Source organism: Buceros rhinoceros, unplaced genomic scaffold (assembly GCF_000710305.1).
Source record: "Buceros rhinoceros silvestris isolate BGI_N320 unplaced genomic scaffold, ASM71030v1 scaffold7841, whole genome shotgun sequence".
Lineage (NCBI taxonomy): Eukaryota > Metazoa > Chordata > Aves > Bucerotiformes > Bucerotidae > Buceros > Buceros rhinoceros.
The window spans coordinates 16,380-38,123 of record NW_010394779.1 but is presented as its reverse complement, the minus strand read 5'-3'; the positions used below and the strand labels follow the sequence as shown (position 1 = coordinate 38,123).

Genomic DNA, 21,744 nt, shown 5'->3' with positions numbered 1-21,744 from the left:
TGAAGACCAGGCCACAAAAGAAAGTAGGTTTCTGCATCTCTGTGACCTAAGATACTTCTGTAATCCACAGAGATCGAACTGGTACAGGTGGAAGAACCTGGATGTGTATTACCTGTTTTAAAGTGGACATTTATGTTTGGTCATGAGAGTTAGCTTAAACTGTTCTGATAAACTCTCCAGCAGTTCTGCAGAGAGATAAGGGTGCCTGGCTCTGACAGGCACCTTGTTTTAGGGAAACCTGAGCTACTTTTTCTGGTTGTGTCATCTTTCAGGTGTTCAGACCCAGCACAAAAGAGTGGTCTGACAACCTTATGAACATGGTATGGATCAGGCCCTGAACCATATCAGCAGTTCCCAAAGCAGGCTCAGAAAGGATATTTTTTAATAGTTTGGGGTTCTGACAGCATCTACCTCTGCTGGCTCCTTTGACCTACCAGCCTGGCTTTCCTGTTGTTGTGCTCAAGTGGTTTCTTGTTTCCCACCAGGTAGTTGAGTGTAGCATACTCCATGAGAGCTGCAAAAACGAAGATAAAGCACACAGAGACAAAGAGGTCCATGGCTGTGATATAGGAAACACGGGGAAGGTGCTTGCGGGAGATGGTACTCAGAGTGGTCATTGTTAGCACAGTCGTGATACCTAAGAGAGAAAAGAGCTGGTTTAAGTAATGAAGAGGAGCACTTCTGCCTTTTATATGCATCCAGCCCCCCAAACATCTCCATTTCCCCTCTCCTATAGTACAGAAGCTCCTCTGGTTGTCTGCTCTTGAGGTGCCCTCTGACAATGCTATATGAAAAAACAGCTGTTTAAAACCCAGGTGTCACACAGGCCATCAGTGTGGGCTGGTAAAGGAGTACGGAACTCTGACTGTGCTTAAGGCAGTGCACAGGAAGAACTGCTTGAATGGTGGGAGGAGAGTCCAAAGCAAAGACATGCTAAGAGGCAGTAACACTGGATGGATGGCTTTGGGCAGGCAATGGGCGAGTTGGGATCAGTCAGAGATGTCTGGCTGAGTCAGCAATAAGCATGGCAAAGTCTCAGTTGACACAGCTGTTTCTGCCTGACATGAACCACAGCTGGAATGCAAAGGCCTCTGTTCTTGTCCTCACTTTGAGCATTTGCTCACAAGATGAATTCAGACCAATGTAAAGCTCATCACAGAATGCTTTGGGTTGGAAGGGACCTTTAAAGGTCATCTAGTCTAATCTCTCTGCTGTGAGCGGGGACATCTTTCACTAGATCAGGTTGCTCAGAGTCCCATCCAGCCTGACCTGGAATGTTTCCAGCGATGGGACATCTACCATCTCTCTGGGCAACCTGTGCCGGTGTTTCACCACCCTCATTGTAAAAAGGTTCTTCCTTCTATCTAGTTCGAATTTCCCCTCTTTCGCTTTAAAACCATCACGCCTTGCCCTGTTGCAACAGGCCCTGCTAAAATCTTTCTTATAAGCCCTGTTTAAGTACCGAAAGGCTGCAATAAGATCTCCCTGAGCCTTCTGCAGGCTGAACCTCAACTCTCTCAGTCTGTCTTTCTAGCCCTCTCATCATTTTTGTGGCCATCCTCTGGTATCCTTCTTCAACAGGTCCATGTCTTCCTTGTGCCAAGGACGCTGGAGCTGGACACCATACTCCAGGTGTGGTCTCACAAGAGCAGAGTAGAGCGGCAGGATCATCTCCTTTGACCTGCTGGCTATGCTGCTTTTGATGCAGCCCAGGATACAGCTGGCTCTCTGGGCTGTGAGTGCCCATTGCTGGCTCATGTCCAGTCTTTCATCCACCAGTACCCCCACGTCCTTCTCCACAGGGCTGCTCTCAATCAGATCACCCTCCAGCCTATATTGAGGCTGAGGATTGTCCCGATTCCAGCCTTTCATCCACCAGTGCCCCCACGTCCTTCTCCGCAGGGCTGCTCTCAATCACATCATCCTCCAGCCTGTATTGATGCTGAGGATTGTCCTAACCCAGGTGGCCTTGTTGAACCTCATCAGGTTCACATGGAGTCACTTCTAGAGCTTGTCCAAGTCCCTCAGGTATGTCAACTGCACCACTCAGCTTGGTGTCATCTCCAAACTTGCTGGGAGCGCACCTGATCCTGCTGTCTATGTCACTGATGAAGATTTTAAACAGCAGTGGTCCCAGTACGAACCCCTGAGGGACACCACTCGTCACTGATCTCCATCTGGACATTGAGCCATTGACCACTATTCCCTGGATGCAACCAGCCAACCAATTCCTCATCCACCAAACAGTCCACCCATCAAATCCTTATCTCTCCAATCGAGAGAGAAGGATGTTGTGGGGGACCGTGTCAAAGGCTCTACAGAAGTCCAAAGAGGTGACATCTGTAGTTCCTTCCTTGTTCACTGATGTCATCACTCCATCATAGAAGGCCACTAGATCGGTCAGGCAGGACTCGCCCTTGGTGGAGCCATGCTGTATGTCTCAGATCACCTCCTTGTTGTCCATGTGCCTTAGCAGAGCTTCTAGGAGGATCTGTTCCATCATCTTCCTAGGCACAGAGGTGAGGCTGACAGGTTGGTAGTTCCCAGGATCCTCCTTTCTACCGATTTTAAAAGTAGGTGCAATGTTGCTCTTTTTCCTGATACTAGGGACTTCATCTGTCAGAACTTTTCAAATATCTTGGAGAGTGTCTTGGCAACTTCATCAAACAATTCCCTCAGGACTCTGGGATGCATCTTGTCAGGTCCCATAGACTCGTGTATGTTCAGGTTCTTCACGTGGTCACAAACCTGATCTTCTCATACAGTGGGAGGGACTTTGCTCCCCCAGTCCCAGTCTTGCAGTCCATCAACCCAGGGGGTATGAGAAGAGTGGTTATCAGTGAAGACTGAGGCAAAAAAGTTGTTGAGTACCTCAGCCTTCTCCTCATCTGTTGTAACCAGCTTGCCAGTCGTGTTCACCAGAGGGGCTGTGCAAGAGTTGGTACTGTGATCTCATCCACTGCTTTGTAGGATGTGAAGAAGCAGGAACTCCACCTGTTCCTCTTTCTCTAGCATTCATCTAAATCCAGCTGCCATCCTTTCCTGGGGTCACCGCAGTGGCGCAGGGTGGGAGCATGGCAAGATATTTTCATATTTTCCTGCTGTATTTACATTAGCAGTTGTGATGTGACTTCTCATACATTTGAAATGCCAGTGGAACTAGTCCAGTTTACATCTCCCTAATGCAGGCTGGTGGGCTTGAAATGTACTGGGGATCATTTCAGGGGCTGTGGAGAGAATACATTACTCTTGATGTCCTGAGGGCCCTTCCCACAGAGAGGGGCCCCTTCCTGGAGTAACTTGCCTTTGATTTTTGAGACAGCCACTATAGTGGTGTCAGCTGTGCAGAACATTTTGCCTCTTGCTGTTCATTCCTTTCCCAGATGTGGACTACGGCGTGCTCTCACCTCCACTGGAAATTATATGCCACTCCTCCTCCTACTCTTTCCATGGGCACCAAAGAAATTGATTTTGATAGGGAGGTGGGGAGATAGCCCTGCCTGATGCTGATGGGCCCTTGCCTCTCCTCTCCCTCCCTGGAAAGGCCTGCAGGCAGGGCTGGCAACACTACCTCCAATGAAAGAGGAAGGCAGTGGGACTGGTGGGGGGCCAATGCCGGGAAGCAGAGCTTGCTGCAGAATGCAGATATAGCCAGAGTGCGTTAAAGATTTGTAAAGACCTGTCTAATGCCTATCAGAGCAGGATTCAATCAGCACAAGCTTTTTCCTGCCTCAGAGAACCACTTGCTGAGAAAATCTGAACAACAGGCAGAGCAGTTGCCCCATCCTGGACTCCCCCTATGGTGTGACTGACAGAGAAAGGCTGTATCTACAGGGCTTCCACATCCTGCCAGAGCTTGGAACTCTATGGACACAGCCAAACAACTTTGCTCATTACCCTACAACCTTCATGTCACTGGTCCTACACTAAGCCCTTGAAAAGACATGAGGAAATGCAGACTACATGCATGTGACAGGAGCCCTTCGGCAGCAGTGCAACACCACAGCTTACCCCTTCCCTCTCCCTTTCGGTGCCTGAGAACACCACATTGTCAACTTGGAAAAGGCTGTGTTCAGGTCTCAGGTCAAATTATGAGAGTGTTTTGCTATCCTAAAGCAATCAATAGTCCAAGCCAGCATAGCTGGAGATTCAGTTGAGCTTGAGGATAGTGTTAAAAGCAGAAAGATGGAGGAGCAAACTATCCTCCAGTAAGCTGAATAATGCCAGAAAATGGCAAAGTGCTTTAGGAGATTTTGTACTCCAACACTCCAGTCTGCTAGCTGTGAGTTCGACAAGCATTAGACATGCAGTAGTCTGTCTCCTACCCAGAGATGTCCTGGCGGGTGTAGAGTCTCTCTTGATCCAGAAGGAAACCCAGGAAAGAACAACAGTCAGGATACAGGGAATGTAGGTCTGAATGGCAAAATAACCCATACGTCTACTTAGGTCAAAAGAAACCGTCATCACCATGTACTCCCCTAGGAAAAAGCAACAGACATTGGAATCATAACATGTGGCTTCCTAAAACAGAAGACTCAGCCAAATTTCAGATTCTGGAGTGTTTCTGATAAGGTTTCCCTATTGTTTTAAGTGCCTGGCTGGGTTTGTGGGGCTGGCTTTGTGGTTGCCCAGAGTGTTAGCTTCATGGACAGCTATGTGGCTGAGTAGGTTTTGTGGCATTGTGGCTAGCTTGCTAGTTTTGTGGCTAGTGGTCTCTGTGGCTACCTGGCTGGTTCTGTAGCTGTATGACTTAATGTCTTTGTGACTAATTTAAGAAATGACTTTGTGACTGCCCAAATGGCCATCTGCTTGGCTCGCTATGTGGCCACAGGCTGCATTTGTACTGGCCTGGCTGTGTATCCAAGCATGCTGAAAAGCATACTGTCTGAAAAAGTTTCAGGGAAGAAACTATAGAGAGTATTCATCTTCAGCTCACTGATGCAACAGTTTCTTTTCTGTCAAAGCTATTTAGCTATAACAGGCTACATGGCCTGGCTTGCTATCTACCTGAGCTGTGAGAAAGGAGGTGTCTGTCAATCACTTTCATCAAATTCTAGTGCTGTCCCTGGAAAAGGCATGTAGCGCTGTACATGGTAACTGCTCATTTGGCAACTTACAGCTGAGGTTCTTCCTTTTTCAGAGGCTCCTAGTGAGTATTGGTAGAAAGCCACCCGCCAGCTCTAGGATTAAGACGGAGCTTGCAAGCAATTACCGAAAAAGAGAATTACAAACGTCAGACAGCCACTGGTGCATTCCAGACCCTTTGACTGCACCACTTCTTGTCCCAGTTTGTGCTGCTTTTCTACCCTGGTTAGAGGCCAGTTTCTGGTACTGGCAAAAGCAGCTTTCTGCAGAGTGGGAAAAGCACTACCTGAACTTGCTGCTCCAGAGGGCTTGAAAATAAGCCCTGCAGGAATCCAAAGAGGCTTTCCTCAGTTGTGGGAAGGAAAGGGGATGTGAGCTATTATGAGGAGGATGAATTGATGGGCCTCCATTCTCTGGATTCTTCACACATGCAGCCTTACTCCTTTCTCTTAAGGCATAATTTAGTGTTAATCAGCCCCACACAACTTTACAGAAGAAAAGATTGAGACCTTCAAGTTCTGATTTCCTCACCCCTTTTCCAGTTATAAGCATCACCCAGGGATCACACAGAATGCACACACTGCGGCAAGAGGGGATCTGAGCTCCATCTCCTCTCCCTCCTGACCTTCAACTAGAGATCACTTCATCCACATCATGGTTGTCAAACCACCGTTCACAGATGTTAGTGGTTCTGGCCTACCCCTGCTTTGTCTTCCCCTCACCCTTCACCTCCATCACTTCTGCTTTCTCTAGCAAACGTCCATCTCTTCATTCTTATGTTTCTCTAACTAACTGTGCTGTTGTGACACTGTGCAGGTGTCTGATGACTTCTTTGCCTCCCATGAGGTCTCCAACACACTGGCATTTCTGTGGGCTGTCTCCCTTTGCCTCACCTGCCCCAGTCCTGAGAACTTCTGAGGTGTTCCTCAGCCCTGTGAAGTCAAACTGGTAAAGCCTCCAGGTACGCTGGTCAGAGACCTCAATGGAGTAGCGCCTCCAGCGATAGACAATCTCCTCACGTGGGTAGCCATCTGGGAAAAGGGGCAAGGACATCAATGAACGAGTACGTCATGTGCCTCCTCCTCATTCACTATCCTACCTGCAAAAGCACTGGCATCTTCCTTTAGCTGTTTCATAAACACGAAGCTTTCAGGCAGGTATTTCTGATGCCTTTTGTTTAGATTTCCTTGGCTCTCCCTGTATGTAACGGTAGTAGGGACAGCCTCTCCTCTGTGGGCTGCTTCAAATCCTAGGGATGGGAAAAGCAATGCTAAAACCAGAGCCTTCCTAAAGACTGTGCTGGTGGGATTGAGACTTGGGTTGGTGTTAGAGGACTCCCCAGCCTGAAATCTTGAAGGGTTTTAGCTCCCTGAGGCAGTATGGGGCCTCCACTACTCCTCATACCTTCTCTTCCCAGGCGTGAGTATACCGGGAATACAAAGCTGCCAATGTGGGAGGTAGCATGGCTGTGGCTGCTCTAACTATCTCTGTACCTCTGGCCCTGGGAGCTGATCTATGTATGGAAAAGAAGGGATGCAGTCTCCATGGAGAAGGAAATCTAACTCTGCAGGCTGGATCATGGCTTCTTTCTTGACAAAGAAACAAGCCTACTGTGAAGCAGAGACCTCGACACCTGAGAGAGTTCCTCAGAGGAGGGAAGGAGGACAGCTAACTAACAGCGTATTTCTAATTATCAAGCATGTATGGCACATACCATTAATTAGCAAAGAATGCGGGATAGGGGATGGTATCTCCTTAGCATGCTGCCTCCCTCTTAAGCACCTCAGAGCCATGTAAACTGCATCTTTTCAATGGCAGGGGAAGCAGGAGAGGCGAACCTGAGCTAAGCTGACTAAATCAGATTTCCAACCATGACATGAGGACAGGAATCTCGTGGTGCAGAAAGGCTCCCTGCAAAATTGCCAGTGGAGATGTGCCAACATCAGCAGCCCTCTCTGCTGATGATTGCAGATGAGCGGGGACCAAGAGGGGAGCTCTGAGTACCCCTCTTTTGTGATGGCCTTGGGTGCAGAAAGTGGGCCTCTGGACTGAGGTCTGGAAATCCAAGCTGTCCCCTCAGAGAGTGGGAGAAGGGAGAAGATGCAAGGCAGGATGGGTGCCACTTGCTTGTCAGATGAAGGCTATCTAGAGTGAGCAGAAGGTCAGTGAAATAATCACCTCCAACTGTCCACCCAAATTAAGGACAAACTCAGGAGTGCTGGAATCTGTCCCTGAAGATGTCTGCTAGCTCAGGAGTAGGAGGATGCTTCAGGGCGTGACAGGTAATAGCCCAGGAAGAGAGTCATAGAGATTAGGTGAAAAACGTATTTAAAAAAGAGGATGGTCTCCCCCAAGAGTTTTACCCTACTGAGGTTTCTCTAGTTGACTTCTAAAACTATTTTAAAAATATGTATACTCACAACTGGAAAAAACCAAAGGGCAGGAGTGAGTGTCCATAGGGAAATTCTGCAGCTGGAGCAGACATTCAGCCTCGATCGTCAGCCTGAAAGGAAGAGAGAGAAAGGGAGACTGAGATTTTCTGTTAGTGAAGGTGGTTTGCTTCCAACACCGCAATGTGGCAGAGGCATTCTCACTTCCCTGAGAAAGAAACACTAATTTGTTGAAGATCAGTCTGTTTCCAGGAACATTTCAAAATAGCAGCAAAACAAAACATGTTTGGATATTTTCAAAGAGAGAAAATAAAAATCTAATTTTCACATTCAAAAAGCCTTTTTGTTTAGAGAACTTTTCAGATTCATTTATGGAAGTGAGAATTTATGGGAATAAAAGCCACATGTTTATTGTAAGAATGAAATAGCTGGACTGACCAACATGAACTTTTAAAGGATTTTGGTTTAGGAAACCATTTGTAGTTTTGCCTTTTTTGAGGTATGATACGGAAAAACAGTACGATTTTTTGGAAGCCTTCATCCTGGGAAGAGAAAGCCCATTCTGCAGGCAGTACTGCATATGTACTCCCATCAGCACTGAGAGACATCTCCACTACTCTCTCAAGGCACTTGGAAACCTCTCTGCTTTGACCAACTCCTTGTTCCCTCACCTCAGCAGCCAGCTACAGTGCCTGCTGGATGTACCTGAGTGTGTAGAGCACTTTTCCATCATTCCAGATGCGAAGGAGCTGATTAGGAGTGGTTATCCAGTGGGAATCAGCACGCTTGGAGTTCCTAAAAAAGGTATCTGGGATCCAGATGCGGCTCACCATGTTGGTGTTCAATGTGAGGGCCTTCAAGGTGCTGTTGAAACGAAGACGCCGGTCATACCACGTCTGAGCAAAAAAGATATCAATGGTATATTCCTGTGGAAAAGAAAGAAGAACATGTCTTTCTTAGAGGCATGTCTTTCTGAGAGGGATTCAGGCAAAGCAGAGCCCTGTCCTCTGGTCTGCAGGCCAACGTTTTGGAGTCATAGACAGTCCATTTGCTTTTCAAGTCTGGGAGCAGGTGTTGGTGACTATTGACACCTTTCCAGGCTCAGCTTTAGCTGGAAGAGCCAAAGACTGTGTGTTCACTGGTGGGCTAAGCTGTAGCATGTTTGGCCTGACCCATTCCTGGAAAGCCAAGACCATGCAAACAAGGGCTGGGACTTCCTCTTGATGGACAGCTCAAGCCAAATGCCCCTTCTAAGCGCAGACATGATGGGGTAGTGCGAACGTTGTCTGAATCCAGTCCTAAGTTCAGCTACACCTCTCAAACACAGGCAAGGAAAGCTGCTCACCAGCTTAGCAGAGAAGGCAAGCAGGCAGCTCCTTCTCTTCTTTATTAGGGCACGGACCAGCAGTGCTCCATACACCTATTTTGTACATACAGCATAGTAATGTTGTGCATAAACCTCGTGAGAATCCATCTCTTGCTGCAGGACTTATACTGTAAATGGTTTTTATGAAAAACTGGGGCATTCTGTGTCCCGGACAAATACCCCTTACTGAAGATTAAAAAAGGAAGCTGAGGCAGGGACTGCTACGGACCCAGCTCTTGGTGCAACCAGTTCAAAAACTTGAGTCTTGCAGACAGGGAACAGAGTTTCCACCTTAAGGCGGACCTTTGGTTTTGGTGAGAGGTAGGCTGTCCTAGCTCACCCGTAACTAGCATTTCTGGGAGGCAGCTCCTGTCTCGATCGGACTGACAGTAGTCCACACCATTAGCCCACTGTTCTCCTGCTTGTTGCTGCAAGTCAATTTGCTCCTTACCCTCTTTTTCAGCCTGCCTGAGAAGGTGCTAATTGGTGTCATGTAGGAGCATGTCTGGCACAATGTGTGTCTGAACCAGACCCTCAAATGCGGTTTCACTAGCCCATACTGAAGGCTGTCACCTGCTCCTGACAGCTCCTCTCTGACTTGAACTTTGCTCACTTTTGCTCCTGGTAAACCACCATGACCACGGGGGCAGCATCTCCTTCTCTCTTGTGGACAGAGATGAACAATGTCTGACTTTTAGCTATCTCTCCTTCTCATTCTTCTCCTCCCTCTATTGATTTATCTCAATGGATTTTTTTACGACTGCAGCACATCCTCCTTCTGCTGCCCTCGCTGCTGGTACCGAGCTGACTTCCCAAACCATGCCATTAAAATAGATGCGTCTTTCTTGGCATGCACCCTTGGACAGCATGTCCTGTGGGGGCAGGCAGAGTAGGGCAGCGCACAACTCCCTGCTGCATTCTCCTTGTCCTTGCTCCACTGTCAGCCAGCCACTGATGAATGGTTGCTACTGAAAACGTTCCTTGCATAGGAACGAGATCATACAAAAAGACCATTTGCCATCAGGTGGTCAAGTGACCCTTTGAGCTTATCTTTCATCTGGGTTAGACACAAGGATGAGCAAAGGTGATGGGGATGAGGTCAGGTCCGAACATACCTCTAAATGGGGTCAAATGTATTGTGTTCAGTGTGATGGCATTCCCTCCATAATTAATACAAAAGAGACACGTGGAGGCACAGAGCTAGGAGAGCAGCAGCCCTCAAAGCCAAGCGCACGAGCATTCCCACTGCTCAAAACCAGGAAGTGGGGAGAACCCATTCCAGCATCTAAATGCTCTGGATCTCGCTGGGTACTACTTGGACATAGGGTATACAGTGATGAAGGCACAGATTGTGTTGTGAAACAGTGAAATAGAGCCCACAGGCGGGAAAAGAAGTATTAGCATAGCAGAGACAAGATGGGGCAGTGGCAGCCAAGAAAATTACATATATAGAGAGGGCTGACTTTATTCTGCTTGGAGCCATTTTCTTTTCCTTGCCAGCTGTTGGGGCCACAATAACAAAACATTTGACATATTCTCCCCGACCCCTGCAAACCCTCTTTGAGCCAGTGTGAGCCTACATTGCTCCTCCTAAGCAATATCTCTGGTGTAGGAGAAAGCATCCAAAAATGTGATGACGAATCCATGTTTGATGTCACTATCAGTTTCTATCTGCTGACTGGAGTCACTGGTGAGATCTTACTTTAGGTTAGATGTCCTGCTGTAAAGTTCAGCATTCAGGTCTGGGAAAACCAATGCTAACGTTTCAGGAGAATGGAGGGTCAGATATACCAGGGGTTTAGTATTTGTTGTCAAGCCCAGGTTTTCAGAAGGGATCAGCATTAAAGGATCCTTTAGTGCCATTCATAGCCAGCCTTTGCAAAAGGCATAGTGCACAAGTCATTCAGCTCTTCTGAAAAATCTGAACTGTTATTGTCACTGTCCTGTGGTTTGATCTAATTTCAGCATCTATTATTAGCACAGCTATTCATAAGGAAGAACTCACTAGCTGAGCTGACTCCCTTGCCTCTATGTGAGGAACCCATTGGGAAATGTTGGCATTTACAAATGTTTTTTCATTCAGAACAGTCTGAGGCAAGATTTATACAAAAATGCTCAGACCTTTGGGAGCACTTTTACGCTTCCAGTTCTCCCCACCATCCCACTGAGGAGGCAGAGGGGAGTTAGTGAGCGGCTGTGGTAGTTGCCAGCTGGGGTTAAAGCACAGCAGTTCCTGAAGACTTTAGTACCTGTTCCCATCAGGTGTGGTTTACATTGATGCTGAGGAACCTTGCAGGACTAGGGCTCTGCGTGATCAGCTGTGGGACAGTGCTCAGACCTTTCTCTGAGCATTAACCGGATCCCACTTAGCTGCAGTCATCCAACTAAGGCAATAAAAATGGAACAAGTCTGAACATGGGTTCCTTACATTATTGGAGAGGGGTAGGCACTTCTCTAGGGATATCCCAATACAAAGCAGTCCAAATTGGAAATGTGTCACACTCTTACTGACCTTAGAAGAGTCCAGGCCGATCAAATAGCTGAATAGCTGAAGTTTGGCAGGACGAGCTCAGACCCTAAAACTTAAAGCAGTCCTGGTTCTTGAACACTTGCACCCCTATAGTTTCTCTCTGCCCTGATTAATACTCAAGCATCAGAAAGAGACTTCTCAATACCTCAATTTCCCCATATGGAAAAAGTTTATTGTAAAATACGCCTCCAACATTACTGTACCATCTGCTATGCAGCACATCTCTGTAAAAGCACGGGCTTTTTTAGTGTTTTCAACAGAAGGAGCTATCAAAATAAGAAGAATAGCTCTAACGTTGCACCATTTGGATCACATGTGGGGTAACAGACACATGTTGGCATGCAAGCAACATTACATCAAACTTCAGTCACAAAATAATAAACCAAACTACCTGTAAGGGAAAGACTGAAGACTGCCTACCCTAAATACCACCACATCAGTTTATCCAATGCCAAGGAACGCCCTGTAGTGTTGCCTCTGCTAGCTGTGTGGTCTCGTGACCAGCTCAGCCTTTCAGCATGTCCCTGATGGTCTTTGGTCACTGTCATCACCCTGCACCGTCGCACATCACTGAGCAGTCCTCATCTCCCTCATGTGGGCAGCACAAATGCTGGTAGAAACCCAGCCCGAAAACATTGAATGGAAAAAAACTTGTCCTGTAAAAGAGCATTTGTGTGAAATAAGAGGATGTAGAGTTGACAAGCATATTTAATCTTGGAAGAAAAAATGAATCATCAACAAAAAGATTTTATTGCCCTCTTGTCCTGGTTTTGGCTTGGATAGGGCACAAAAGCACAGAGACTTACTAGGCTTGTACTATATTGTAGTATAATAATAATTAGTAATAATAATAGCTGGCCTTTAATGAAACTGATTTCCAAAATCCAGGTGCCAGACTACTATGTTTTTGTGGCTTTCACCTCTGCAAACTGACTTGACTCATCTTCCCCTTCAGTAGTTTCTGCAACTTCTTATAGGGGAATCCTTAGAGCTGCCTTCCACCTCCAGTGCTTTCCCACAATGCGACAGGACCCATCAGAAAACAGGGCATATTGTCTCTTATTTTCTAGCAGTTTATTATACAGTGGGGCCCTTTCAGCACATATCACCTTATTCTCCATCAACATTCCAAAATCTTTGTCCTCTGGCCCGACTCTGACTCCAAAACACTAAGGGTTGGCCTTGGTGCTTTCTGCCAGAGGCTCCAGGTAGGGCCATTCTCTCCAGCTGCAGCGTACAGCCCATTTTTATATCTGCCTTGCCCAGACTACATAAACTATTTCCCATTTAATTTGTTTGAAGGCTTGTTGTTGCTCAGGGCCCCATTTAAAATTATTCTTCTGGCTCATGTGACAGGGAGGGCTAACAATCAGTAATTTGGAATATGTATCCTCCAAAACCTCACAACTCCTAAAAAAGTTTGTTTCCTTTTTGCTGGTTGGTGGATACATAGCTGCTTTTTGTTGATCACACCCACTGGGATCTGATGTCATCCATCTTGCCATTTTATTCCTAAAAGACAGATGTCCTGTGCAGGTCCCTTAACCTTACTTTGTTTTATGGTAAAACCAGCTTCCAGAAAGATCTCGACTATTTTAAACTTTTGCTCTGTTGCCCTGTACGATGATGTCATCAGTGTATTGCAGTTGTGGGACCTGGGCATGACTTAAATAGTATAGAATAAGGGGTGGAATAAAGTTTCTTCCTAGTAGCTGGTACAGTGCTGTTGAATTTAGGGTGAGTATAATGTTGGTAACACACTGATGCTTTAGTTGTTGCTAAGTAGCACTTATCCTAAATTAAGGATTTTTCAGTTTCTCATGCTCTGCCAGTGAGCAGGTGCACAAGAAGCCGGGAGGGAGCATAGCCAGGGCAGTGGATCTGTACTAGCCAAAGGGATATTCCATACAATAGAACATCATGCTCAATATTTAAACTAGGGGTAGTTGGCCAGGAGGGACGCATCACTGCTTGGGGACTGTCTGGGCATCAATTAATGGGTTATAAACAATTGTATTGTGTATCAATTGGGGTTTTGGGGGGTTTTATTTTTCTCTTTTTGCTATATTAATTTTCATTACTGCTACTACTACTGCTACTATTATTATTGTAATATTTTAGTTATTAAACTGTTCTTATCTCAACCCACAAGTTGTACTTTTTTTTTCTGATGCTCTTCCCCATTCTACTGGGATGAGTGGCTTGTAGCAGCAATAGTGTGAGCAGCAGGAGCAGGGCAGGGATTGTCCCCCTGGACTCGGCACTGGTGAGGCCACACCTTGAGTACTGTGTCCAGTTTTGGGCCCCTCACCTCAAGAAGGATGCTGAGGTGCTGGAGTGTGTTCAGAGAAGGGCAGCAAAACTGGTGAAGGGTCTGGAGAACTTATCTTATGAGGAGTGGCTGAGGGAACTGGGATTGTTTAGCCTGGAGGAGGCTGAGGGGAGACCTTCTTGTTCCCTACAACTACCTGAAAGGAGGTTGTAGTGAGGTGGTGGTCGGTCTCTTTTCCCATGTTACGAATGACAGGACAAGAAGAAATGTCCTTAAGTTGCATCAGGGAAAATTTAGGTTGGATATCAGGAAAAATTTCTTTACAAAGAGGATCATTAAGCATTGGAAGAGGTTGCCCAGGGACATGGTAGAGTCTCCATCCCTGGGAGTGTTTAAAAGACGTGTGGATGTGGTGCTGAGGGACATGGTTTAGGGACCCTGGCAGTGCAGGGTGAATGGCTGGACTCAATGATCTTAAAGGTCTCTTCCAACCAGATGATTCTCTGATTCTGTGTGTGAGTGAGAGGCTATGTGGTGCTTAGTTGACAGCTGGGGTTAAACCATGACAATTCTCAAAGCTTTTAAATTTTAAAACCATAGTTTGAGTGAAAAACTGTAATTTCCATATGAAAAGTAATTTCAAATAACCCCCCCCTAAATTTTCAATCCAAAAGAAAATAAACAGGTTCAGAAATCAGCCAGTCCCCAGCATGAGAGAACTGGGGTCTGGCCACCTCTGCTACCCTAAGCCCTGCTCCTTGGGCCATCCCAGCCCCAGCCACTCTTCCCTAACCTTCATGGCCTGGAGCACCTCCCTGCTCCCCATCTTGAGGTATTAATATGGCAGGGACATCCAGCCTGGCCCCAGCTAGCTCCTCCCTGTGCCTTCTCTCTCACTTCCGTGTGCATGTGCACACACGTGGGAAATCAGCCCATATTTCCAGCTGGGTTTGGCAGCTCTGCTCTAGACTAAGTTCCATGCTGGGTTCAGAGCAGATGTGAGTTATGGCTACCCAATTACAGGCTAACAGCTGAAACTCACTGGGTTAATATGACGCAACTTGAAATCAGCAGTTTGTATTTTCAGGTTACCTAATACACAAAATAAACATAGTTGTGCACTGCCAGAAGATCCTTTTCAAAAGGCTCAAAGCAAGTTTGCGGGTGCAGTTCAGGTGACCCCTCTCAAGGTGTGACTAGTGGTATACAGAGGAGTTGGTACCCCCTGGTTCCTCTGTATCCATCTATGAGCTTCTTTCTCTGTGTTCTTTAAGAGCTCAGCTTTCTAACAAATGCCAAATGAGATAAATGGTCTTAGATGAAGATGCCTTAGATGAAGGTGTCTTAGATAACTTTCTAAATTAGGATAAAATTAAGGATTTAAAGGTGTTTCTTGCAACTTCACTTGTATTCAACAGCAACAAAAAACCCTCCAGATAGAGGAGACAGAGACGTGGAAACAAGTTCCTCCATTTTCCTCTGCTGGAGAGATGGTTTGGAAAAATCCTAAATAATAATGGGCTGAGAAATTAACACCCTAGTCTGTCTCATTCTAGGTGTTATTCTTCTGATACTTGTTTTTATTCATAGAGCTCCCTTCCCTCTGTACCTCCAAGCAAATCCCTTGCTGCAGTACAATAAAGCAGCTGCTTTCCTGGAAAGCATGACCAGCATTTCAGGTGGGCTGATGTGAATCCGATGGGTCCATGCTGTCAGTCACAGAGCTAAGCAAAGCAAGTAGTACAGGCAAATTTTTTGGGGTGCTACAATTCAGGAAAATCTCAGGAGTTATTGGAGGACACCCAGGAATGGGGTGTATTTCTTTCAAGGCCTAATAGGTTGCTCTGTGCCTCTTCAGTCTCCCTCTTCTGCAAAACAGGGGGCAACACAAGCATACCCCTTCGGACAGAACTGTGTTCAGCATCTCCACACCCCACAGGTGAGCATTTTCCTCTCTGTGACATCCCACGCATCCCTCCCAGCCTGCAAACATCTCTGACAAACCCTGGGCTGCTCCCAGCTGCCTGCTCCATGCCCCAGGGAACCCGCTCAATAGTAGCAAAAAGTCTGGAAACATTCTGCAGACCAAATAAATAAACTACACAAAATAACCTTATTTTAGAATAATCTTCAAATGTCACGTACAACAGCTGGCAGGCAGGAATGTGCTTCTAGCATGACGTGCAAGCACACTCCAAAGGCAGCAAGCGGAGAGGACATGTGCTAGCAGCATATGCAAATGCCTGACGCTGACCACTTCAGCAACCAGCTGGGCAGCATCGGGCTTCTCTCCATTCTCCCATCAGTAGTGTGAGACATTTTGTTTGTGGATGCCTCCACGACCCTGCACTGGGCGAGTTTTGTCTCATCAACAAAAAGAGCAAAAGAGTGAGAATATAAGTTTCATTATGTTTCCAAGATCTGCTCCTCTCTCCAAATCAGGCACCAGAGAGCTTTCGCACAAGAAGCCAGAGTTACTAGGGGAGCTTACAAGGACAAAAGGAGCAGAGCTCTGATTGCATGTAGATGTGGTGCTTAGGGACATGCCTTAGGGGTGACCTGGTAGTGCAGGTTGAATGGTTAGACTGGATGATCTTAAAGGACTCTTCCAACCAAAACGATTCTGTGCTTCTGTGTTTTCAAGGTGACACACTGAACTTCTCATCTGTTTTACTGCAGCAACACTGGCAGTGCTGTCCTTGTCTGAATGTCTTTCACCTCTGCCCAGGGAATCTCAGTTGAGATAGTGTTCTTTTTATAATAAAAACTCACCGTTAAAAACTATCACCATGTCCTGTGCTCGTGCCAGGAGCCTTCAAACAAGACGTGCTGTCCATGCCGCTCTGTCAGTTGCAAACTCCCCCATGGTGGGTTGCTCACCCTTGGAATCTCTGCAAGTCCTCTGGACAGGGCTTTCAAAACCAAATGCTGGCTTCTGAAATCTCTACCTGCCTGTTCCCACATACCTCTGCTCATTCTTGCTCCCATGCATGTGCAAGCAGGGCCATTTTATACTCATGTCAATAGCCACCCCAGACTGTTTCTTTCCCCCCAGACAATTTTTTCTGAGCTGTTCCCTTGTACCACCATTCCCTATCCTTCAGTGATGTTATCTCTTTACACGCATTCCCAAGATAGCTGCTGATTGCCCTGGCGCCCCTTCCTCTTTTCGTGGGGAAGTAACCAGGCTCGCAGTCTCTCACTGGGAGCCCCAGGGGCATGTGACCTAGGCATGTGTGTTTTAGCATCTGATTAATAGTCATTACCCAAAGGATCAAGGAGTGTCCTTGAGTCCAGACATGACATCAGCCAGACTCTGGTTTATAGAAGCACAGTCTGTCTGCACTGTCCCTGACAAGGTTATTACTGAAAAGACAGAGGCAGGGACACAGGATGCTCTATGCAGATGGGGCAGAATTAATTAAAGGGGAAACACTGAACACTTCGATGAAGTACTATGCAAAGTACCACAGGGAAGGAGCTACCACAGGACATGGCCTGGGAGGAGAGGCATGTGTAAGCACTTCCTGATGCAAACAAGGATGCAGCCCAGTTATCATGATGTCTAGAAAATGCCTGGGCTGCTTGAAAAGCAAAACTGCACTTGTCCAAAGTCTTGTGTCATGGTTTAGGCTTAGTCATCATCCAAGCACCATATGGTCACTCGCTCACTCCTTCCTCCTACCCCACTGCTGGGTGGGGGAGGATAATTGGGAGAAAAAAGGTAAAAACCCTGTGGGTTGAGATAAGGAGAATTTAATAGAACAACAGTAATAACAATAAAACTAATGAAATAATATATAAAATGAGAGATACGCAATGCAACTGCTCACCACCCAGAACCTGCTGCTGTCGTCGCCACCTCCACTGCCCAGCCCGTCTGAATTGCATGAGCTTTCCCTGGCCAGCTCCCTCCTATATACACTGGGCATGTCATCAGTATGGTATCGAATATCCCATTGGCTGGTTCGGTTCGGCTATCCTGGCTATGGCCCCTCCCAGCTTCTGGTGAAAATTAACCCTGTCCTAGCTGAACCCAGGACATCTTGTTTGCATATCAAACTTAATTGCTAAATGCTTAAATGCTCCCTATGATGCTGGGCTTGAAGCAACTCTGTGACAGAAGAAAGCGGGTGGGGAAAGAGGTGAATACAGAAGCACATAGGATGACTAGAAGAGAATAGTTAGTGCTTTGGGCAGGTGCTCTTGTTCCTTTGTCCTTTAAGCTCATGGGGTGTTTGACAAGACAAAAAGAAATTTCCTTTGAAACGGATAGAAGACAAACCTTCTCACTGCGTACAATTAACTCCCCAAGATTTCTCCTGCAGGACAGCTTGGCAAGATTCAGATGAGAAGCTGAAGTTTCTTTAATTGCTTTTTCCATTCCCATGCCACCCACTGCAATTAAAATGAAATACTAGGATGGGGAGTTTAATACTGCCCAGGACTGGGGGAGCAGATGCTGCAGGCAAAGGAAGCTAGGAATCCTGTGAATCCCCCAAGATGTCCAGGCCTAAACACTCATGGGGAGGGGTGTCTGGGATGGTCAGCTTGTCCCCATGGAAACATCTGCAACTCTACTCTTGCCTGGGAAGGTGATCTGTTCCTCCAGCTCTGGTGTGCTCCCCGCCTCATCTCTCTGTCATTACAAAACTCATTGTCTGGGGCTATTGGATTCCCATGAGCCTGCTTGCAGACGTCTGCTCATTTCAGGATCTGGACGCTACAGCTTCACTTCCTTCTCCTTAGGATGGAGAAGCAGGAACGAGAGCAGTATCCTGCTGTGGCAGTAGGGAAATGGCCATCAGGTGACGTGGAGAACGTCAGGAAAGTCCTCCAAACATTAAATGACATGAGTGCCTTCAACTGCCTGTGTGGTTTTGAAGAATTAGAGCAAGCATCTTTCTAAGCTCGCCAGCTGGGCCTGTCTCGCTGCCTCCAGTCTGGTACCTCATACAGAAAGGACTACCACTGGCTTTGCCAGAATCCAGTACAGGCTACTGCTGCTGGCTCACCAGATGGACTAGGGGGTGCAAAAGTCAACACTGCCTCTGAGATTTAGGGTCTGATTCTCATTTACATCCAGTGCCTATCTGGCGAGACTGAGGGTTTTGGAGAGGTAGGGTAGAGCATAGTCTCAACGTAAAGGTCTCAATGCCTTTCCCTGTCTGCTCAGTGACTGAACAGCTCACACCTGCTGCCCAATTCCCTTTCCAGGCTTTCTTGTGTTTTCCCTCTTTTCCCTTCACTCCTTCCTCTAGTCTTCATTCTCCCCCTTTCCACACTCTCTTTCGTCTGTAGCTCACCACTCTGCTTCTCTGTCTCAGCAAGAAAGACATTACCATACCTCTCCTTGAACAGAAACAGCTTCAATTGTAATAGCCCTATTCAAGCATCATCATTTCCTACCCCCTTCCCACCTTCTCATGGGGCTTTGCTTTGTCTAGGAAGGCCATATTCTCTCCATGGCAGGGACTGCCTCTCTCTGTGGACTGAAAGGTGTCTAGTGATCTCAGCTGGTTGCTGATTGTCATGAAAAGAGAACAAAGTCCCTGCAGTCTTAGTGATGAAGAAATTGCTACAGAAGCTGTGCTTTGAGGTCAAGACACCAGCTGTGCTTTGAGGGTGTCAGAGATAGGAAGCCATATGAGCTCTGCTTTCTGCACGGATCAGAGCCAGAACTTCTTTCCAGTGCAGGAATTGCATGGCATGGCATGGGCACAGCAGCATGCAAAACCAGAGGTGATAAGAACAGGCAAACAATGTCAGGCAGGGTCCCTCTGTCCCCTCTGTCCTACAGTGGCCGGTCGCAGAAGCTTAGGGACAGAGTAGCCTTCTCATAAATATGCCCTGCGCTGTAAGAACCACTTACTTCCAACAAGCACTGAGCTCTATCAAGCCACCTTCATGGGCAGCATGTTGTCAGGGTGGAGAAGCCAGCAGAGCCCAGAACTGAAGAAGCACTGCTCACCACCAGCCAGGGGAGCTGTGCTGTGCCTGAGAGATGAATCACAGGCTGCGGTGAGCTAATGGGATGCCCCACACCAAGAGTCACAACACCGCACAGAGCATCATGAGGAAACTGGTCGTGGGTGGGCAGTATGGTTCAGCTTTTCAAGAACCAGTGAGCCAGGATGGCACCTGAGAGAGAGGGCCACCTCCCAAACCCTGATGCAACTCTGTCCTCCTCCCACCAAAATGGTTCTGAGAAAGCACAGTGCACTCCTGTCCCTGGGATGCCATCCATTGTACAGAAATGCCTCTGCTGGCCAGGAGGGAAACCACTGTTTGCCTGTATAAATCCCTTTCTAATCCTCATCCTCAAGGAAAAAAGCACCATCAAAAAATGTGAGAAAGTTCTGCTTTCACAAAAGGGGAGGGGTTTGTGCCCTCTGCAGAAATGCTCGCTCCTGACACTGTTCTCTCCTGGCCCCAGATGAATAAGGATGTGGGGACAGTGTACTCTGCTCCAATGACCCTTTCAAGGAAACCTGCTTCGTGTTGTCTCTCATTCCCCCTTGCTATACTTGCCAGCTTTCTCCTTCTGCCGTGCCACTTCCTTGATTGAGTTCCTTCTCTCTGCTTAGTTTTATTTTTCCTTTTGCAGTTCTTCTTTTCAAGACACCACAAAATCACAGCCTAGCCCTACTGAGATTTCAGAGGAGTACCAAGCCGAGGAAAGCAGCTGGGAGAAATGAATTAGGTGACAAAGAAAACAATTTATTTCTGTCCCCCATTGGATATTTGAAGGGCAAAGCAAGCTGGGCTGCAGTTATAGAGGTGACACCAGGCCAGATGATTCTCCTTTGCAAGCATACATCCACACTTCAGGCCAAGTGTGGCGGTCATTTGGAAGCCAGGACACCAGCTACTAGACAAGCAGGACCTGCAGAGCTCTGCTGCTCTGGACTGCTCCCTTCCCATGGCACCTGGCAGCTGCAAAAACTGTCCTCAGAAACAGGAAGCCAGTATTCCCAGTCCCTTTTTTCCGCTTCCGAAAGTTTTGTAGAGACACACAGCGAACAGTAGATGCCTTCTTTACAACTCAACTGCTCTACCTTCCCCAACTCCCCTGGATGGATTTAGGACATCTTTGGGGAGTAGTGAAAAAGGTGAAGGCTCGTATTTTCTACAAAGAGGTATAAGGAATGCAAGGGCATAGTTTGTATATCACAGAACCATACATACAAACAAACCAAACAATTTTGGCTCTTGAGCTTAGTCCAAAGTTCCCAGGAGCAGGACAGCCCATTCTCTGCAGCTCCTTACCAAATCCCAGCACTTGGATCTGCCTTTGGCTTTTTTGTTAGTGGCAATATTGAGGTATTTTCATCTCTCCTTTTGCTGATCCAGTGAGAAAGGACCAGTGACTAAGCAGCACCTGACCTCACTGCTGCAGAACCGGACTGAACTTGCAGCCAATTCCGCAAGAAGCTGCATGCAGAGCTCACATCCAAACAGCCATGAGTATTGGGAAGGGAACGTGGCTCTCTTGTGGAAAGGAGAGTGCAAACTGCGTGCTCGACATCACCGTTCCCAATGCTCCTTCCATTCCCTGCCTTCTTTGAAGAGACCTTGCCTCCCTAAGCCTCCTGCTGAGATTTACTCTGCAAATCCCTCTGGCACACTGCTCCAAGTCATGTCACCACTGTGGCTCTTTGTTGTGGCAGAAGGAACCAGGAGCCATTGCGCCTTCTTGCAAGGTGCAGATTCATGTGACAGTCCACCACTGCCAGGTCATGAAAGGAAATGGTTGTCTTGAACATTATAGTTCTCTTTGCTTTCAGCTTTCCTTTTCAAGGAGCAAATGAAGAGAAGATCACCCAGTTATCATTATAACTTTACCTTCCTACCTCCCTGTGGCTGTAGGAACAACCAATCAAACTCCCACAAATCTTTCCCACTTCTCTACCCCACTGCTCTGCTCCCTCTTCTTGTCCTCACTACACTGCTAAGGTGGCTTTGGGTGTCTGAGGAGGAGGATGACAGAGCAAGGGGCGACAAGTCTTGTGTGGGAGGTGGAACAGGTACATTGGCAAAGCTGGAGGGAAAGCGAAGCAGATGGGGGACGTGTCAGCAACAAGGCTTACAGTATTTGCAA

At 47.1% G+C, this 21,744-nt stretch overlaps 1 protein-coding gene across 1 annotated transcript in view; it reads right to left on the bottom strand.

The window, feature by feature from the left end:
* Positions 1 to 21,744, bottom strand: part of LOC104501504 (gamma-aminobutyric acid receptor subunit gamma-4) — a gene marked incomplete at its 5' end in the record, with an annotated part of 33,803 nt that overhangs the window by 1,230 nt on the left and 10,829 nt on the right. Inside the window, 5 exons of the mRNA XM_010145323.1 lie at positions 435 to 637; positions 4,326 to 4,478; positions 5,979 to 6,116; positions 7,506 to 7,588; positions 8,181 to 8,401. Coding sequence (XP_010143625.1) covers positions 435 to 637; positions 4,326 to 4,478; positions 5,979 to 6,116; positions 7,506 to 7,588; positions 8,181 to 8,401 — 798 coding nt within the window. The remainder of the gene's footprint in view (positions 1 to 434; positions 638 to 4,325; positions 4,479 to 5,978; positions 6,117 to 7,505; positions 7,589 to 8,180; positions 8,402 to 21,744) is intronic.